Raw genomic sequence first — 20,937 nt, 5'->3', positions numbered from 1 at the left:
TAAACTGGTCTTTAGGAAAAAAAAAAACCAAAAAACCAAAAAAAAAAGTCATATACCCAAGCCACACATACACACACACATACAAACACACAGAGTCATACAGACATAGACACACTGCATGAAAACGTAAAGTTACGCTTGGAATTCGGCTATAAGGGGTTGGATGTGTGATATATAAATTCAATTTCACGTCGTTCTGTGGCCATGGAGAAAATACGAGAGAAAGAGAGGGATATAGAGAGTAATGCACGTTTGTCCCGTATCCGGTTACTAGTTTGTGCCGTTTGTCCGGTATATACTGCTAGTAGTCTCGATGGGATTTAAATGAAGTCCGAACTTCGTTTCGAAACTTGTTTTTCTTTTTATTAACCCTTTTCCCCATTTCATTTTTTCATTTTCATTTACCTGCCTTCGCTAAATCGCGAATTGCACTCACTCCTCATCCCTCACTCCTCACCCTCACCCTCACCATCACCATCACCATCACCATCACCATCAACTCTGTTTTACTATAAAATAATAAAAATACTGCGTACTGAAAAACTTTGTTTTTCCCCTACCCGTTACCACCACCTCCCCCCCCCTCCCTCCTGTACCGGACATTTCGCGTTTTAAGAAAATCAACCCTGGAAATAAATTTTCTTTTAATTAAATTGATCGATCATTACGAAAAACCCGCTACGAACAGAAAAAGAAAAGAAAATAAATATAAAAATTTAAAAACAAACGAAACTGATCCGAATAGGTTGAGAAGTGGGAGTGGTGGTGGGGGAGGTAGAAAGCAAAAAAAAGCAACAACAACAACAAAAAATAGGAGGAAAGAAATAACTTTGATCTCGAGGTTTACGACGGGGTTTTTTTTTCATTAATTCAAGCATCGAATTGAACTCACCAAACGCTTTGAACCCCACTCTTTCTATTTCTATCTCTCTTTTGATAAAAAAAAAGAATACTCGAAACGTTTAATTACACATGAGTTTAAAAAAAAAAAAAAGGAAAAAATAAAATTAGAAAAAACAAAAAAGAAACTCGAAAACCCCTTCAAAGACCCCCTCACCACCATTGAAAGCTTATCACAGTTCTCATATATTTTTAAATATAGAATACTTTCATAGGTTTTTGTAATAATCTCATAAATGTGCCAGTAAAAGTATGATATTTAATTAAAAAAATAAATTCGAATGCATGTGCACACCTCTGTGCATCTCTTTGTGTGTGTGTGTGTGTATCTGTCGTTGTATGTATGTATGTTGTAATATATATTAATATATATAAATTACGTGTCACGTTGTTTGTCCGCAATGGACTCCTAAACTACTAAACCGATTTTAATAAATTTTACACACTGTATGCAGTTTCATTTAACTTGAAAGATAGGATAGTTTATATTTCAATTTATAATCGCAATATTATTTGTTTATTAACGTAATCTATAATAATCGATTTAAATCAATGTGCATGTCAAATTACTTATGAACGAATGAATTTTTTGTTTCGTACTAAACTATGAAACAAATAATAATAATAATAGTAATAAATTTGATGTTCTAATAAAAAATTTGTTATAATAATTAGGGACACATCTTTTATTTCAAAGTATATTAATATTTATTAGTCATCTTAAAAATGTACTAATTAACAGGTTAAACCACGTGGGTCCTGTCATAAATGACCAACAACGTTTACAATCGAAGTATTGAAAATAAATGATGAAATATTATATAAAATTGATCGTATTGTTTAAAATAAATATAAAACAAAGATTTTGTCTGGAAATGTGTGTTTTTGTGATAAAAGTAAGAATGTGCTTTTTACATCATCATCATCATCATCATCATCTTCTTTGTGGGTCATAAAAATATAAGAAGAGGGGATAGGATGGGGTGGTTGAGGTGTATGTGTTAGCAAAAGAAAGAAAGAGAATGCTCAAGAACTAGAGGAAAAGCTTCTAGTCGATCCCCGATTTTCGGTCGACCGATCGTATAAAGCTCCTTCCATTGAAGCAAGCATGTTTGCACAATCTATCGGTGTCTACGCGAGCCCGCGTTACACAATGGGCTACCTAATCCTAGCGTTTCATCAAACTCCACCGTCCAAAGCTTTTGCGATCTGCCGTAAGGTAAAGGAGGTGGCCTAGCTGGGGTGCACTGGTGGAATGAGAAGGTTAGAGAAGGAACTAGAATTTGAGATCGTGTTAGTAAACGTAGTGGTGGTAATGGTTGTACTGGTACTGGTACTGGAACTGATGGTGGTGGTGGTTATGCTAGGGTAGTAGTAGTTGTACTGGTACTGACGGTAGTGTTAGTTATACTAGTAGTTGTGGTAGGTGATGGTGGTGGTTATGCTAGTAGATGTAAAGGAAAGCTCGTAGCTTGCGAAGCTTATAGCTTAGGTACGTAGGTTACGTAATCGATCGTACGATATATATACACTCTCTTAAAAGAGACTAGAAGTTCGTTTTTGCCAATAAGTCGAGATCGACTCTCAACGATTTTCTTTCCCGTCGATTCAATTTTTTATAACTATGATGCACCTCTACCTTTTACTTTTCTTTTTTATTATTCTCCTTATCTATCTTTCTCGAAGTTTTCTTGTTTTTTTTTTTTTTTTTTTTTTATATTTACAGGCCAAATCTTAAATATAAAAATTCTTTCCTAATTTTGTTGTTCTTCCTGGATGGATTAAATCTGCCAAAAACAAAAACCTATTATGAGTAATAAATATTTATACTATATTGAAAAATAAATATTTATAATATACTATATTAAAAAATAAATATTTATACAATACTATATTGAAAACTAAATATTTATACAGTATTCAAAAATATATATTTATGCAATATTGAAAAATAAATATTTATACAATATTCAAAAATAATACTTATTCAATATCTGAAAAGTTCGCTCGTTCACGAGGCTCTCTTATGAGGCTCTTTTAGGAGGCTCGTTCACGAAGCTCGTTTACGAGGCGCTTGATCATGCCTTGTTATAACGGACCTACGAACTTTTCAGAAATACTTAACGAACTTTTCGGAAATACCCGACGAACTTTTCAGAAATACTCTACGAACTTTTCAGAAATACCCTAGGAACTTAATAAACCCTACGAGATCAAGTGCACGCGTACTTTGCGAAAATTCGAAGTCGATTTTTTTTTTTGAAAACAAAGCCTCAAACGAAAAAATTTTATTCTATATTTTCAATTTATTTTTTTTATGTAGAATCACCCTCTTTTCGCTTGTACCACTATTTACAGATCACCGTGTATATATATACATATTTATAATTAAATTAAGTTATAATAGAAATACTGACAGATTTACAAGATTAATTTACATTTTTATAAATTATTTTAATATGCTAATTATTTATTTTCCTTAAACAATAAAAAAAAAATTTTGTAACCATTTTTGAAATAAATCTTTCATATTATAATGTAAACAAATCTATAAATCATGACTACTATCATATATTACATATTTACATACAATATTTTATAATTTTTAAACATGTGACAACTCGCACTATAATAAAAAAACCTATGTGAAGTCAAACTTTATACTGTACGAGTACATGTGAAAATAAATAAAATCGAAGTATCGATATGAAAATAGTAACTTTCTCTTGATAAATCTCTTCAAATAAAAAAAAAAAAAAAAGGAACTCATGATAAAATTGAGAATGGTTATTATAACTGAGTTCTCTTTCTCTCTTTTTGTGAATCCCATTACTGAATTCGCATTTCTCGAACTGACAGTCGTCTGATAGGCGTCCAATTAGAATCGAACTGGAATAGCATTGATAGCTAGCTACTTTTGGAAGTTATACATGTCATTATTAAATGGACGTATTATTTCAGGATCAATGACAAAAGGAAAATTATTCGTGCATAGTTTAATTCGAAAATGAATGAATTTATACGAAAGATCCCCAAATTTGTCATTCATTTAATCATATATATATATATTTAATAATTTCTACAAAATGTTTTGTCTGTGTGTGTGTGTGTGTCACGTAAAACGCGTTTAAATCAATTCATTATTTTTTTTTTTTAGGATAAAACTCGTTGGTTGCATCCTATTATCGAACACATTTATTTTCATTTTATCAAAACGTTTGATCTTCTGACAATAGAAATTTGTCCACTCGTTTTACACACACACACACACATATACGTACATATACATAGACGGACACATATATTAAACATATGTGTGTGTGTGTGTGCACAACCGTATATCTCTATTGTTAAATCGACAATCCCTGTATTCCATTGTCTCGAAGCAACGACGCGTTCTGTTCTCTGTATTCTCACACATACACATACATACACACGAACAAACCAATCACAAACGGAATACGTCGCATTCGAGTGATGCACAAGCAAGACGTTGGGTGGGTACGGGACCATTGTGTTGATTGAAAATTGATGGCCCAATGGTGATCCGAAATTCCGTCTATCGTGGTTACCGAACAAACGTTCTCAGTTGACTCAGGTTTGTGCTTGTCTAGTCTTGTTTAATCTCAATAATACTCTCTCTCTCTTTCTTAATTCTTATCTATGTTCATTACATTACTATATCAATTAAAAGAACTTCATTCACTTCATCAAACATCCTTATTTTTGAAAAGTACTAAGTATATGTTGATTTTTACTACTTCAAAGAAATATATTACACGTAAATCATTCATTTCTACCCTCTGCCACTTACTATTTCATTCAAACAATTGTATTTAAAAAAAATAGTGAACAAAACATACGTAAAATCTGGTATTATTATTAACACGTTGCTGTCAATAGACTTTTCATTAAAATTTATTTATTTGACACCCGGTAGATGGATGACTTACACATCATTTCATTTATTACTAATCTTATCATTAGTTTTCCCATAATTTTTCCACATGGCATTAACGTGGAGTCACCGTACAGCATAGTTTTAATATCTCGGGGAATACCGTAATGTTAGTTTCCCGTAATTTCCGCATAGCATTAACGTGGAGCCACTGTACAGCATAGTTTTAATATCCCGGGAAATACCCTATGTTTGGTTACTTATTCGAATTCGTCTAACATAAGTGTAAAAAACATTAAATCATAAATAAGTTTTTTATTTATCAAAATACGATCTTCATCCCTCTCCCTTTCAAATATTTCTCACCCATTTTCTACATTTGGAAACTCTGGAAATGTATATGTCCTTTGACAAACACCAGTATCGCTTTTATTGCAATATATATATATATATATATGTCTTGAGAGATAGTAACAAGATTGCCCGAGATGAGAAATCTCGTGTGATCGTACGTTTATGTTGCCTCGAGTGAAAAGAAAATATTGAGATCCTTCGAAGTTCGTTTACGTAGCTCTTCAAGACGGTGGGGGTGGTCTGTCTCACTTGCGTGTTTCCTAAACCACGTTTTTCACTCCTTTCCTAAAGAATATCCCATAAAAGAAACGACAGTTTTCTTTTTTTGGGGTGAGGGGTTTCCCCGAAGTTTATCCTTTTCCTCACAAGTTTTAGGATATGTGAAAGAGTATGGGGGTAAAAAAAAAAAGAATGAAAGATACACACATACACACATGCATATATATATGTATGTATGAAATATTGACTATTCTTGGATTTAATCTTGGCGAGTTTAGTATCGCGTTATCGTTGAATGGGGAACGTGACAAATTGCTTTTCGAATCTTCCTTGGGATAGTTCGTCCCAACTATCGATTCTCTTCTATCTTTCTCTTTCTCTAGTTCTCTTTCTCTCTCTTATCCTTGTAAGAAAGCTCTATCGAAAGCTTTCGTAAAGATTGTACACCGTTAGCAGCTATCCGAGAAAAGAAATTGAAATCAATCGAGACGAAACTGGGTCGGTCCTCATATTTATAACTGCGGGGGTGGTAGAGGGTGGTTAGAGAATAGATTTTTTTCTTTGTTTTTTTTTTTTTTTTTTTTTTTTTTTTTTTTTTTATCGTAGATCATATCGAATCATCCGCACTGCAGTAGTAAACTTTGCTTCAAATCTTTTTTTTTTCTTTTTTATTTCATTTCTATCTTAGCATCTTTAGGAGGATCTTGGATCATCATCTCGTGTCTGATTCAACAAGATTTTCCTTTGTTGATCTTTCTAACTTTTTTCTCTTCTCTTTCTGTATATCTTTTTCTCTCTCTCTCTCTCTCTCTCTTTAGTTATCGATTACTTCGATGTAAAGTAATTCAGTCGAATGCAGGACGTCTAATTAAAAAAAAAAAAAAAATAGAAATTATTTGAAAATTAATTGAGAGTACTTGAACAAGAAGAAGTAAAACAAGAAAGAAATAAAGAAGAAAAAGAAAATAATAATAATACAATAAAATATATTTCATTTATTATTCATTAATATTTACAGTAGTAATATAAATTGATTTCTTTAAAAGGAAAGGTGAATTTAATTGCAATGCATTATTAATTAACTAAAAGTGACTAGCATGTATAGTTAATAAAATGTCAATCTTATGTACTTTCTAATTAGGATATTGGACAAATGCATTTAACTGTTACTTGATAAATGCATTAACTATTACTCTAAGTGGTGTAACCCCTTGCTCTTGTTTTGTAGGAATAAACAAACGACTATGGACGAAGGGGACTCAGTTTATATAGCACCGTGTTAGGCAATATTCGACGACTACGAAGCCAACTAGAACGGTTTATATTACACGTTGGATTATACCTTAGCAAAGCTTTCAGATTAACTGAACAGTCATACCAAGAAAACGAGAGAGAGAGAGAGAGAAAGATAGAATCGTCGTAGTCATTGTATTTGAATTTGTATATGGAAAGTAAACCCTCTAAGGCATTTCACGTTTCCATGAACATAATTAATAATTTTCTCTCTATAAAGATATTTTATTAATAAATATAAATCTAATCGTGTAAACGATTAGACATGTATCTAACAACACTGACAAATTTCTAAATGTACGATTTATATTTCAAATTTCAATTAACTAAATAACAATAATTTTCTTTCAATAGAAAATGATGGTAAGAAGTATTTTATTTTTTATATTTAATTGGAACGTTTTTAATTAAACTTAAAATCAATGAACATTTTCGTGAAAATGTACTCGTTCAATGAGCTTTAAGTACAAATTACCAATTACATCTTCTGATTCTGTTTGATTCTCTTTCACATACATAACCACGAGAAATTTAACTTTTATTTTACATTCATCTTATCATATAGGTGTGCAGTTGCACACCAACGATCAAAACGTGTACCCAACTAACATAAAAAATGAACAGAATGATAGAGAAAGATAGATGTATCGATTTAGATGAGAAAGAGTAAAAAAAAGTAGGAAGATGAGAAGTAGAGGGAGGGGCTAGGGGGTGAGTATTCGCACTCGCTAAAGAGAATCCTTCACGCTGAGGGAAGTGTAAACGCATGTTACTCTGTAGGAGCATGAGTGAGTTATGCCAAGGGATTCTCCGTGTCTCGCGTCACACGCCGTAAATTTACGTCCTACGTGCTGCTAGCTGGTTGCTTCTGTTGCTGCTGCAGTAGTTCGTTGACCATACGCACATAGTGTTTGTATGTGTTGCAACGCGATGTAATGCGTGGGGGTGAAGGGGGTGGGGGTTTAGTGCATAGGAAGGTGAATCGTTGCGTTATGCGTTGTGCGTTGCATTGTGTTGTGTTGTGTGTTCATTGCCTCTCGGATACGAGATAGGCAAATAGAGTAAGAAGGGTTGGGAGTAGGTGGGGGTGATTTTGGTGGCACAGTTTGATGGTACTTCGAGCACTTGAATTGAATCCACTGTAAAGCTTCTCTCCAAACACAAAGCTTTACAGTCGATCCTACCAAATACGAAGACACTCCTAAATCTCATGGTGTTGGGGTGGCTGTTGGTGTTGAGGGTGATGATGGTGGTGGTGATGGTGGTGGTAAAGACGTTGCTTTGCCTCAGGGTGGTTTCTCTTGCTATTGTCCGAATAACGTAACCTTGGACATTCATGTTCGTAAATCTCAAGGCCGGAGTTAGGACGACGGCCATTGTTAGAATCGACGTTCTCACCCAAAGACTCTCGGAAGATTTTGAAAGAACTCTTTTTTTCTTTTTTGTTTCTTCTTTTACTTTTATTACTGCTGTTCCTTCCTACGAAATGAATTGAAACTTGCGAACCACCCACGAATTCTGAAAATGCAAGAATCATTTCTTCTTCAACCACCCACATCCAACTTCAATCCCCTCGTCCCAACCATTTTTTATTTCGATTGTAAACCATCCCTGGGCTCTTTTCTTTTCTTTCCTTTCTTTTGTTTCTTATTTCTTTTTTTTTTTTCATTTGAGTATATTTTTTTCGTTTTGTTTATATTTTATTCCAGTGTCGGTTACAGAAACGAGTTGTACAATCGTTTGTTCGTTCGTTAGAAATATCGTGTATTGTTTTTTATTTTATTTTTTTTTTTTAAGGGATGTTTTAACGAGAAAGGATTTTCCTTGAGTCTCGGTTTAAAAGATGTGATTTTTTTATTTTTGTAAAATGTTCATGAAATATCACGAATGAAATAAAACGCATTCGCGTATAATAATAAAAATAAATGCGTATAATAATAATAATAATAAAAAAGAAATAAAAAGAGAAGAAGAAGAAGAAGAATCTCGAGTGGGAATTGTAAATTCAATTAAAATGCTAATTTTTGTCTTTTTCCTTCAGTTCCCTTGATGCGTGCATTACGAGTTTCTACATTTTGGTTTTCATTATACCACGAACAATTCTATTTCATTAAAAAAAAATGGTATCCAACCTCTGAACAAATTTTCTATTCAGTTGATTTATGGAATATCTCGAAAATATCACTTTGATTTTAGTGGGGAGGAAGGTGAAGAGGGTGGGAATAGGAAACAAATATCATGTGTACAGATCACACGTGTTAGAAGTGAAACCTTCTTAAAACCTTCGCTTCGAGAAAATGAGTCGAATGCAAAGTATCAGGAGTAAGATAATATTGTAGGATTTATTTATTATAAATAAAAACCAGCTTTGCTTGTAAGAAATGTGGATAGTCTAGTGGCCAGTCGAAGAACTAACTTATATTGAAGTGAAAACTTCTTTAGAATGGGTGTTATTTGAAAAAATGTAACGGAGCGGTAGGCGGCTATGTAACGGAGCGGCGGGAGGCGATGAAACGGCCGCGATACTAAATAAGAAGAGAATACAATTATCCTACACCAGATATTTGGTATTCGTCTCATTCTCTCGAAACTTAGTTTTTAAATGTGTGGGATTGAGTTAATATGAGTCTACGCTTCGTAGTATGCAGTCGCACACAAAAACACACATATACAACACTTAGTAGCCAGAAGTGGGGACTACGAAGCAGTGCATAAAGAGGAAACCGAGATAATAAGAAACAAATGCATACTGTCTTCTATCTCATTCTATCTTAGACTAAATCCTATAGATGTGCATATGTTTGTCTCATTTTCTCTTTTTAGTACCCGTAACCGTTTCATCGTTTCGTTGCCCGTTACCATGGATTTTCGTTCGCTTTTTTCAAATCATCTCCCATTCTAAAGAAGTTATCACTTCAAAAAAAAAATGTTCGTCTTCATTTAACAATATATAGATACGCATAGTTCATAGATTGTACCTGGGTTATACATGAACGATAATAGAAATCGTGACTATTTTTCCATTCGGTTCAAGTCAATCGTTTCGAAGTATATCGAAAAGAATTATTGCCTATCGAAAAATTTCGATTCTCTCTTTCTCTCTCTCTCTCTCTCTCAACGTATCCACGATCTTCACGTTCCGTTCATCGACGAATAATGAAATATCTATATATCTATATCTATATCTATATATATATATATATATATATATATATATATATATATATATATATATAAACGTACGCGATCAAATTATTCCGTCGCCATTTAAATGCTTTTCACCGATGATCGATGAAACATTTTTCAACGATAGCAGGCTACGAGCGAAATAATAATAATAATAAAAAAAAAAAACGAGAGAGGGTGAAAGTGAGAAAGAAAATAAAAGAGAGTGAAAAAGAGAGAGAGAGAGAGAGAGACTTTAGTGAGTTGGAAAAAATTGTGAAACCGTATTCCACCTCTCTCTCTTTTCTCTTTTTCTCTTTTTCGAGTACGTGACGTAAAAGGGGTGTCATGATTTTTCCATTCTGACGCATAAATTTTGTTTTCACCATGCAATTTTCCAACGATATATTTCAAGTTTCGTTAAACGGTTCGAATAAATGAGCGAGAGAGTGTACATTTTTCAATTTTCTTTTTCCACCCCCCCCCCTATTCCTCTCTCTCTCTCTCCCTCGTTTTCCCTTTATCGTTCTATCTCTTTCTCTCTCTCTCTCTCTCTCTCTCTCTCTTCTCTATTTGTTTATTTCTTTTTTTTTTTGTATCAATGATTCATATTTAAAAACTCGTCGATTATTTTATTTTTTTCGGGTTGACGCGAATAACACGACGAGAGTAAATTCTTTTTTTTTCCCTCCCCCTCACCCCCGCGTTGAAACGATTATTCTTTCGAACGATTTTTTTATTAACTATTCATATTTTTTATTTTATATTTCATATTTATATTTCAATAGATATTTTTGTCGAGTGATAAATGAAACAAACAAAGCATTACACCACCGTCGTAAAGTTATTATCAAATAAATTGTATAAAATATTAAAAATATTAAATATATTTAATAATAAATAAATAATATAAAATATTAAAAATACATTTAAAATATATAATAATATAAATATATTATAATAAATAAACTGTATAAAATATTACAAATATATAATAATAAATATTAAAAATATATAATGGTGAGATAAACGTCAAAAATTTTACTTAAATCATTTAAATAATTTTATTTAAATATATATATATATTTTTAAAAACATATTATTTTTATTTTTCTAATATATTATTCTTCTCGTAAGTCATAAAAATAATTTTATTTAAATAATATTATTAATAATATTTTAAATATATAATTTTTGTAAATATTTTCCATCTCATTGAGAAAATATTCAATCAATTTTCAAAAACCTTGCTGAGTTTAACATCAAAAATATTATCTAAATCATATAAATAATTTTATTTTTTTAATAAGAATATTAATTATCCTAATGTCAATAATTAAACTAACATTTTATTTTACATTAAATTTAATATTAAAATGAGAATAATTATATTAATTCGTAATATATTCAGTCATTAAGAATCAACTGCAAGTTACTTTATGACCTGACCTAATAATTATAAGATATACAGTAGTTGTTAATCATGGGTATTGCTGAAAATATTCTCGTGCGATCTTCGAAGATACACTCCGTTGAATAATTATCGTTTTTCTCTCTCTCTCTCTCTCTCTCTCTCGTTCTCTCTCTTAAAAGTCATTTTCATTCACGTCCTCGAAATTTGCCTTTCAAATCGTAAAAGCTGGTTTATCACGTTCCCTGAGAATTTTCCATAGCTTTTTAGTTAACAATAAGCCGAAAAAAACATGTTTTCCTTTCTGTTCCGTTCATTCCCTTCGTGAAATATAACTATATTACGAAAAAGGGACAAATTCATAATTTGAATAAGAAAAAGAGAAATAAAAAAGCAAGGAACAAGAAAACGTAGTAGTAGTAGTAGAAGAAGAAGAAGAAGAAGAAGAAGAAGAAGAAGAAGAAGAAGTAGAATAGAAATAGCTTGTTTTTAAGTTAAATTAAATGAAATTTTGTACGTCACTGTTATACCTCTTCCTTTCCACCCCCACCCCCACCCCCCATCTCTTATAAAATAAGTCCAATCGAACGTTGTTAGGCTAACTTTCCCCAACACGTTTATTCGTACGTATCGTTTGTAGAAAGTTAAGCGATAATGGAAATTTATTGGTGTGGGTGGTAGGTGGCAGCTTGCATAGTTTCTTAAGAGAATTCCACCTTGGTACGAAGAACGAAGAGATTACGTTCAAAAAAAGAAGAAGAAGAAGAAGAAGAAGAAGAAGAAGTAGAAGTAGAAGGAATAAGTAAGAAAGAAATACAGAAAAGAATTGGAAAGTGTTTTAAGATGTGTAACGTGGACAATTCTCTTTTTCATTTATTAATTTAATAATTTAATTTAATTCAATTACAAATTTTTATTTACAAGTTTAAACTACGTTTAGGAATTTACCAATGACAATGATCGCGGTGTAGCAATTCGACCTATCTACTCTAATTTTGAATGTAGCCACCAGATAGCGTATTCAAGTGCTAAAGATCCCAATACTATTTTTGTCATATGTAAATCTAAAAAAAACGTGGAATAATTGAATTGTAATATAGGACCATCTACTGAAAACTTACAGTACCAAAAAACCTACATAACCTTTAAATACCAAATCCATAAATTAGCCATAAAAACAAAAAATAATCACAATAAAACCTATCCTAAATCTTAAGTTTTAAAAAATCACACAAAAAAACCCAAAATTTCAATAGGATTGTTTAAATATTTTCAGATTTCAAACTAACAATGTGCCACTGAATTTTTATATATAAAGATATCAAAAAGAGTATATTATTGAGAAGATACATAGTTTGATTGGTTGTATTCACCTTATCGAACTAGAAGAGAATAGAGAATGTGAGTGAGTAAGAGAGAGAGAGAGAGAAAGAGGAAAGGGGTGGAAATAGAAGACGGGGTTATGGGATTCTCGGTGTAATTAGTTTTGGCTCTCGGCCAATGTTTGGTGTCACGTGCCAGGGTCGTCTACCACCGTCTCTACCGCCGTCACCACCACCACCACTACTACCGACTATAGTATAGTGTGTTATACTCGCACACCAAGCAACAAACCCCTGACGCTACGTGGAATGTTCGGATCGCAAACATCGTCCCCTTTCGCCACAAACATCGATGTACCCACAGAGCTCTCCTAATCTCCTTTCTCCCTTCATTCCTTTCTATCTTCCATCCTTTTTCACCCTCTACCCCTTACCCCTACCGCCAATCCTCTTCTATCTCTCTTCCTCTTACTTTTCTATTCTATATAAAAATGTTGGGGTATACATGTGCATAGTAAGGATGTGTGTATGCATAGGTTTGATTATCATAGATTTGAAAATTATTTTAGTTAAATACTTAAAAAATGATATAGATAGTTGATAAAAGAATAAAAATGGAGTAAGTTAAAAAAAAAAAAAAAAAACATTGAGGGAGACAAGAAATTTCGCGTATAAACCAAAGTTTATCTCATCTTATTCAATTCGACAGGGTACCGTAGTAAACCGATTTATCTAAGGGAGCTTGTTTTCGTTTAGAATTTCGTCTTGTCTGGCAACAGAGAAAGAGAAAGAGAAAGAGAGAGTTGTGTCCTTGTAAGATACTTTAGACTGTTGTGGGCTCAGTCAGTTTCACTTTAGCCAACCGTTCAGAATTCGTAAGATTCGCCTACGGTCGCAACTCTTACGTTCTTCCTTTACCTTTTCTCTCTCTCTCTCTCTCTCTCTAACTCTCTCTTTATCTTTCTCTATATCTTTCTGTACACTTGAGAAAAGACGTAGGACTTGGGTGGTGGTGGTGATGGTGCAAGCTGTCGCCACAAGGGATAGACGGAAGTTTCACCAGTCAAGGGTTTCGTGAGAGTAGAATGCGAACCTAAACGAGCAACTGAAAATTCAACGTGTACAAGGCGTACACACCCTTCCCTCCCCTCACCCCACTTCAATCTCAAACACACCATCAACCGTTCCTATGGTAGTTGTACATATTATCGCGTTACGTTCTTGTAGAATACCATTCCTTTCCATCTAGCTTTTCAACAACAACAGCAAGTACACTTTCCTACTGAAACTTCCACTTATATCACCTTGATTTACCTATTTCAATTTACAACAAAACTACTTATCACTTTATCCTAGATTGTCCTTTTGTTTTAATTATTTTTAATTATTATCTTTCTCTCTCTCTCTCTCTCTCTCTCTCTCTCTCACTCACTCTCTCTTTCGTTTTATCGTATAGTTTTAGATTTGAGGTTATGTTAACATTAGATTGAAGAAACTTATCAATTATAGGTTAGTTATGATTTGATTCTGTTATATGTATATATTTAGAAAAATTGTAATCATTAAAACTATTAATCTAATATAGAAAATATTGCAAATTAAGGTTAAAATTATCAACTTGAAATATCATGGAAAAGAAATAGTAGTGTGAGTGTGTGTTAAATATAATTAAAAAGAAATCTGCGAGAAATGTATTTTGAAAATTAAATTATACATTTTTTTTAAATTCTTTCCCAACAAATTAATTAATTTAAAATATGTGTGTACTTAACCTCTAACAATCTAGGGTTTTTTAAAGTCAATCTAGTGTATGAATTTACAATCTAGTAAATTTAAAAAATTGAATTATGCATTTATATAAATTCCTTTCAACAAATTGATTAATTTAAAATATGTGTTTACTTAACCTCTAATAATCTAGTGTTTTTTTACAGTCAATCTAGTGTATCAATTTACAATCTAGTAAATTAAAAAATTGAATTATGCATTTATAAAAATTCCTTTCAACAAATTGATTAATATTTGAAATATGTGTGTACTTAACCTCTAACAATCTAGTGGTTTTTTTTTTAAATCAATCTAGTGAATTTTCAAAATGAAAAATTCTAACAAATTAATTTAAACTATTTGTGTACTTAACATCCGCGACAATTTAGTGTTTCAAATATTTCAAGCCCTTTCTTTTTTTGAATTCTAAAATAGAAAACGACTTGTTAATGCGTTGGTGTTGATGGAAATCAAATTAGAGTTTAAAATAAGAAAATGGGAAATAGAACGAACGAACGAAGAAGAGGAAAAAGAGGAAGAGAAGCGAGAACGCGGAAATTAAGCGTGTACTAGCATGAGTGAACGAAGCTTTTCTCGAAATGTCACCCTTGCTTTTCGCTCGAGTAACATCGAGCGTGTGTATTTCCCTTCCATGTTTCCTTTTAAACCATGTTTTCTCTCTTTCTCAGACTAAAGCGGAAGTCTCCAACGGTGCACACACACCGCTCTCATGCTTCGTCGCGGTTTATAGTTGAATCTTTAATGACTAAATTCTCTCTCTCTCTCTCTCTCTCTATCTCTCTCTCTCTTTCTGTCTATCTCTCTCTTTAGCATTTCTCTTATTACTCTTTTTCACATAAGGATATTTTTACAGCAGCAAGAGTGGCTATCTTTTTTAAACGATACTTTAAAACCTAACCTTACTTTAAGTAAAATGATTCAAACTTTTTTGATTCCACCTGTTAATACAACAAATAAATTAATTAATAGATTGACTAGGCTATGTACACATTAATTGTTTTTTGAATTTTAATTTAACCTAACCTTACTTAAATAAAATTAAGAAAAACTTTTGTGATTCCACCTGTTAACTAAAACAAATCAATTAATCTTATTTACATATGTGTAAATTATATATTAACTAATTAATATATAGTTATATAATAATAATAATATAATAATATATAATAATATTAATAATTAAAAATATATATAATTAAATATATAATAATAATATATAGTTATATATAACCTAATTTGACTTAAGGTTAAAATGAAGGAAACATTTTTGATTCAACGCGTTAACCAAAACAAATCAATTATTTTATAGATTAACTATAGGTTATGTACACATTAACGATTTTTGAGTTTTACTTAAACAACTAGTAACATATATAATAACAGAAAACTATACATAGTTGAAAGAAATGAATTAGAAAAAACCTGCTATCATAGTTTCCTTAACACTTCCCCCATTATCATAGTCTTTCCTCTTCCTTCCTTTCATACATACATACATATATATATATATATATATATATATATATATATTTTCTTGAGATCGTCTTGCAAACGAGTGGTAAAATGAAAGAAGGTGTGTAATATGAGGGAAAAAGTAGAAGAAAAAGAGTAGTAGGAGATGATGGTAGTATAGGGGGGTGAGATGGGAGGAAAGGGGGTTAGAGATAGAGACCGTCACGGTAGTACCTTTCTAGAAAATGCAATAATCCGGTGATATATGAGAAAATTCCCACGGGTGCTACAATGACGTATTGCAGCCATTTGCATGTGCTGCCGGCTGACAAAAGATAGCAGACGGTTGGCAAACGAGCGTGGTACTTTAGTAATCGTCACTAGAATTTTCCTTCTTTCTTTTCCCCCCACTCCTACGTTCTCTCAACCCCCCATCTCTCCTCATCATCCATACTTCTCGTAGCCCTTTTCATTATTATCTTACCTAACCTCAATGGTAAGCGCTTGCTGCATTGTTCGCATTTTCTTTTTATTATTCTTTTTTTTTTCGTTATCTCAAGCTGTTAGGAGAAGAAGAATTTTTAACATTTCCTCAATTTGCAAATGGTGCAGTATTATTTTACTAACGATTGTATTTTTTTCTGTTACAGGTACGTGTCTTGTGTCTCCCAGTTTTTGCTTGTTGACAATTACGACGGTATCGATTTGATGAAATACGTAAGATAGTTTTATTCTATTTACAATTTGTTTAATTTCATATTTGAATTCTATCACACGACATGTCAATTTGACTAAAAAAAATCAAAATTATAGTTTATTTTCAAAAATAAACCTATACTTATATATATTAGATGGTTCGGAAAGTCATTTCGTTTTTTGCTGACGCAATAATGGCATTAGTTGATGCAAACCGACAAATAGTAACACATAAGATCGATGAGAGGTTAAATTTATCAAATTCAACTATTTATGACCACTTCAAAGGTTTAGGTTTAACCACGAAGCAAAAATTGTCTTCATTTTTACAAAAGAAAAACGAAACGACTTTCCGAATCACCTAATATATATTTTTTTTTGTTATTCATCATCATTTTTCGAATCGTTTCGTGCTACCAGTTTTCCTCCTAGAATATCTCGAAAACGAATGAAAGAAAAAGAAAAAAAGCCAGAAAAATGAGAAAGAAGAGAATCCTACGTGGTTTTCAACGTAATCTCCTGCACCCCGTAAAATCCTACCGATTGAAGTCTTTATCGGGGAAAAAAAAGGAACGTTCTTCTTCTTTCATTTCTTTTCTTTTGGATTTAAACGAGGGGTGAGGGGTAACCCTCACGAGTCACGAACGAGAGGAAAGTTGCACTCTCGCGAATCGAAATCACCTTGCATCGTGGAAAAATCGAGTACTCGTTGAAAACAAATTGGCCCAATTCCGTATTCCTTTGGAATAAAGAAAAAAGACATCTTTCTCCGAATTTTTTTTCTTTTTTCTATATATATTAAAAGATGACATAAAGCAGGAAAGAATAATACCAAGAAAATGATTATAATGATGATGATGATGATGATGATACTACGAGAAATATTCCTTGTTGTCGTTGATTGTTTGATTAACCAACTGATTATCAATTTAACTGAGTTTGACGAGTATACCCGTCATGAAAAAGTACCAGAATTTTGTGTCTTGACTAACATGCCCGTCATGCTTAAAAAGTAATGACCATTTGCTATTTAAATCGTAATTTTTGGTAAAAAAACGAAACATAAGCAGTTTTAATCTCAAAATTCGTCATCAGGTCGATTCTAGCGACACACAACGGTGCTCACTTGAAACTGAGCGCCACAGTTAACTGGTTAAAAGGATGAAAAAGTGAACCAGAAGTATGTTTATCAAGATGATTGAAAACATACATCATTTCTACTTTCTGTCTGTTATTTTCTTGTATTTTTATTTTCTTTCACTTTCTTTCCGAGTTTTCATTTAATTTCGTTGGTATACGTTAATATTATGTTTTTCTTTTTCTTTTCTTTTTTTTTTTTTATGTATTGAGGTTATGGTACGAAGAAAAAAATTAATAAAGGAAAAATTGTTTCAACCGAGAATTTTCTTTTCGTTTAGATTTATTAACTGAGCAAACACTTAACTTATAGCTAGTAGTATTACGTAAAAACTTTTGCCATGATTTTTAGAAACTAACTCAACTGTTGGTGTTTCCCCCCCCCTCTCTCAGTATACTTGCGAAACATTGAGCCAAAATATTGCCAGATTAAACCTTTTTCTTTCTAACACACTGACGATGAATTTTGTGCTGATGTATGACGTAAAGAAAGAAAGAAAATAAAACAAAAACAAGACTAAGAAAATATGAAAAGAATATTCGTTCATTTCTTTATTTTGGATACTTTCTTATTTATTTATTTATTTTTTTTTTTTTTTCAAGAAAATATTTCGAACTTAATTAAAACTGTCAGACATTTTATTCAGTTGCGTTTTAACCATCTAACTGTGGCGCCCTCATTTGAGAGCGTTCTCAGTTAAGTTTGTTTTATTCTGTCATTGTTTGAAAATATTTTAAACATCTTGACAATTTGAGAATGTATTTTGACAAGTATACTCGTCAATACACAAAATCGTGCTATTTTTCCATGACAAGTATACTTGTCGATCACAGTTAACTGATTAAAGGACAAACAAAATGAATTGTTACGTTAAGTTGGTTAGCCTTTAGGTTATATTAACGAGTTGATCATGGTGGGAAAGATCAACGTAATTGATATTCAATGTCTCCTACCTTCTTGATCCTTTGCCTTTGGTTATTGAGCTTAACTCTATACGTTTACTATATAGGTACCAACCTTGTTGTACTTTGCTTACCTTACGTTTGCCTACTAAAATTCATAACATGTAACAAGATCATATTTTATTAATCCATAAATATAATCCACAAAAAAGAAAGAAGAAGAAGAAGAAAATAAAATAATAATAATAATAGTCAAAGTAATAAAATTAATTGTTTAAAATAAAAATTTACTTCGGTTTTTATTAAATTGTTTTTTTTTTTATAAAGTTTAATATACTTCAGCGTGATTTGATTGATTTTTCCGATACTACAAATTATTGATAATATAATATTTACTTATTTTATTTAAAATAATATTATTATTATTTTTTTTTAATATTTTTCCTATCCATTCCCCTCCCTCTTTCACCCAGGACAAATTTGACGTAGCTATTTTGCATCGTACATTGTTAAAAAAAAAATTCTAAAAATAAATCATACATTGATATACATTTTTTTTATATTTACATTAACATATTATACTTTTATTTTATTATTGTTTAGAAAACAATCATGTTAACTTTTCATTTTAAAAATTTTAAAAAGAAATAATCGTCCTAAAAATATATATATATTTACAATAAGAATTACGAGAAACGTATCTAATAATCTGACTATATATAAAAACTTTCTTTCCTCTTCTTCTAATTCTTGTTTCACAATGTTGTGCACAATATATACTACTACTTTTAATTACGATGGTGTACTACACTAAATTATTCCTTTCCGCTTTTAATTCCTTTACTAAAGGGCAAAACAAATTATCACGACGGGGCGTTAATATTTTTCCACCCTTCTCTTATAAATTTACCGTCCTCTACCGATCTCGAAATGAACCGAAAACTAAAAAGAAAAATTAAATAAAAAAAAACAAGAAAATACAAATATTCAACAACAACCCCCCCAGAGAACATCGACGTTATTTTTCTTTTTTTTTTTTATAAAATTCAAAGAATTCTTAGAAAAAGAGAGAAAGAGAGAGAGAGAAAGTACGAAAGAAATAAAAAGAAGGAAGAAAGGAAGAAGAGACAGAAAAGGGGTGTGGGGTTGGGGAAGGAGGAGGTTGAGGGAGGAAAGTATTTGATTACAGGTGTTTCTAAAGCAACAGACGAAGAATGTAGAAGCTTCCCTTTTAATGAAATGGGATTTACTTGTCCATCCCTTTCGATCTTCTTCCAGGGAAATTCCTAAGGACTTTTTTCTTCAAGATGTTCTTCGATTTTCAGAAAATTCACACATAAATACACGTACGCATACATACACACACACTCTTTCTTTCTCTTTCTTATTTTTTCTTACTTGTATCTCTCTCTCTCTCTCTCATTCATTTCATATTTAAAAAAAAAAAAATACGCCGATTAAAAATAAGTCGAAAGGATTTCTCTCTTTCTATCTCTCTCTTTCGTAATATCCAATGAAAACCGAGCCATTTCTTATAAGAACTGGTTGGTTCGTTTCAAAAGGAAGGAAAAAAGGAAAGATGAAAAAGAAGAAACTTTATGTGTATCACTTTTTTTTTTTTTTAAGAAAAACTTTACTATTATAAGTAAAAAGAAGTAGATAAAAAAAAGAGTATTTTATCTCGATCAAGATAAATGCCCGTTACCGAAACTTTACCCTTTTACATCCACCACCACCCTAAAAACCAAGTGTCTTACTCTTTTCTTTTCTTTCTCATCCCCACCCTCCATCTTGTCTACAATATAAATATTTTATGTTTCTTATTGTTAACATTTTGAAGATTTGTTTAAACATTTTTAAATAAATATATGTAAATAATAAATATTAATACCCCGAATAGTCTTTCTAACATGAGAAAGCAATAAATAAAGGAGTGGGGGATTGGTAGTAGCATGGTGGGGAGAGTAGCATAGTGGGGGAAGTAGGATGGTGGGGGAAAACGCAGCTTTAAAACATTTACTCCCCATTTAATTCCAAATAATAATAATTAAAGTATTAATAAATATAAAATATATTTAATAAAAATATCATACATTATTATTATTGATGTATAATATTTTATTATCAATAATACAATTTAAAATATTCCTCGTAATAACTTTCCTAACGATCTAATCGTTCTTTATTTTTTTTTAAGGTTAGGGAAGAAGGGTGGTTAAAGAAAAATATTACCAAGAAAATTGTTACGGATAGTATCGTGTGAAATTATTCGACCTACCGACCTACCGACCGATCTTTACCGATCGTTGAATCGAATGTTATCTCTTACCTTACCCTTAGACGAGAATTTCGCAAAATGGAATCGCAGGAAATGGAAGGCACTTTTCTTGACGGAAGTT

General features: G+C 31.6%; 1 protein-coding gene across 1 annotated transcript in view; it reads left to right on the top strand.

The window, feature by feature from the left end:
• Positions 1 to 2,155: 2,155 nt before the first annotated feature.
• Fur2 (furin-like protease 2) overlaps positions 2,156 to 20,937 on the top strand; it is a 119,086-nt gene continuing 100,304 nt past the window's right edge. Inside the window, exons 1-3 of the mRNA XM_089175742.1 lie at positions 2,156 to 2,163; positions 2,208 to 2,392; positions 7,839 to 8,002. Of these exons, the coding sequence (XP_089031868.1) occupies positions 2,156 to 2,163; positions 2,208 to 2,392; positions 7,839 to 8,002 (357 nt within the window). The remainder of the gene's footprint in view (positions 2,164 to 2,207; positions 2,393 to 7,838; positions 8,003 to 20,937) is intronic.

The sequence above is a fragment of the Polistes dominula genome, unplaced genomic scaffold, assembly GCF_049000335.1.
Source record: "Polistes dominula isolate Pdom_NZ unplaced genomic scaffold, Pdom_raw_medaka contig_19, whole genome shotgun sequence".
Taxonomy (NCBI): Eukaryota; Metazoa; Arthropoda; class Insecta; order Hymenoptera; family Vespidae; genus Polistes; species Polistes dominula.
The sequence above is the reverse complement of the archived record's forward strand: the minus strand, read 5'-3'. Positions and strand labels throughout refer to the sequence as shown.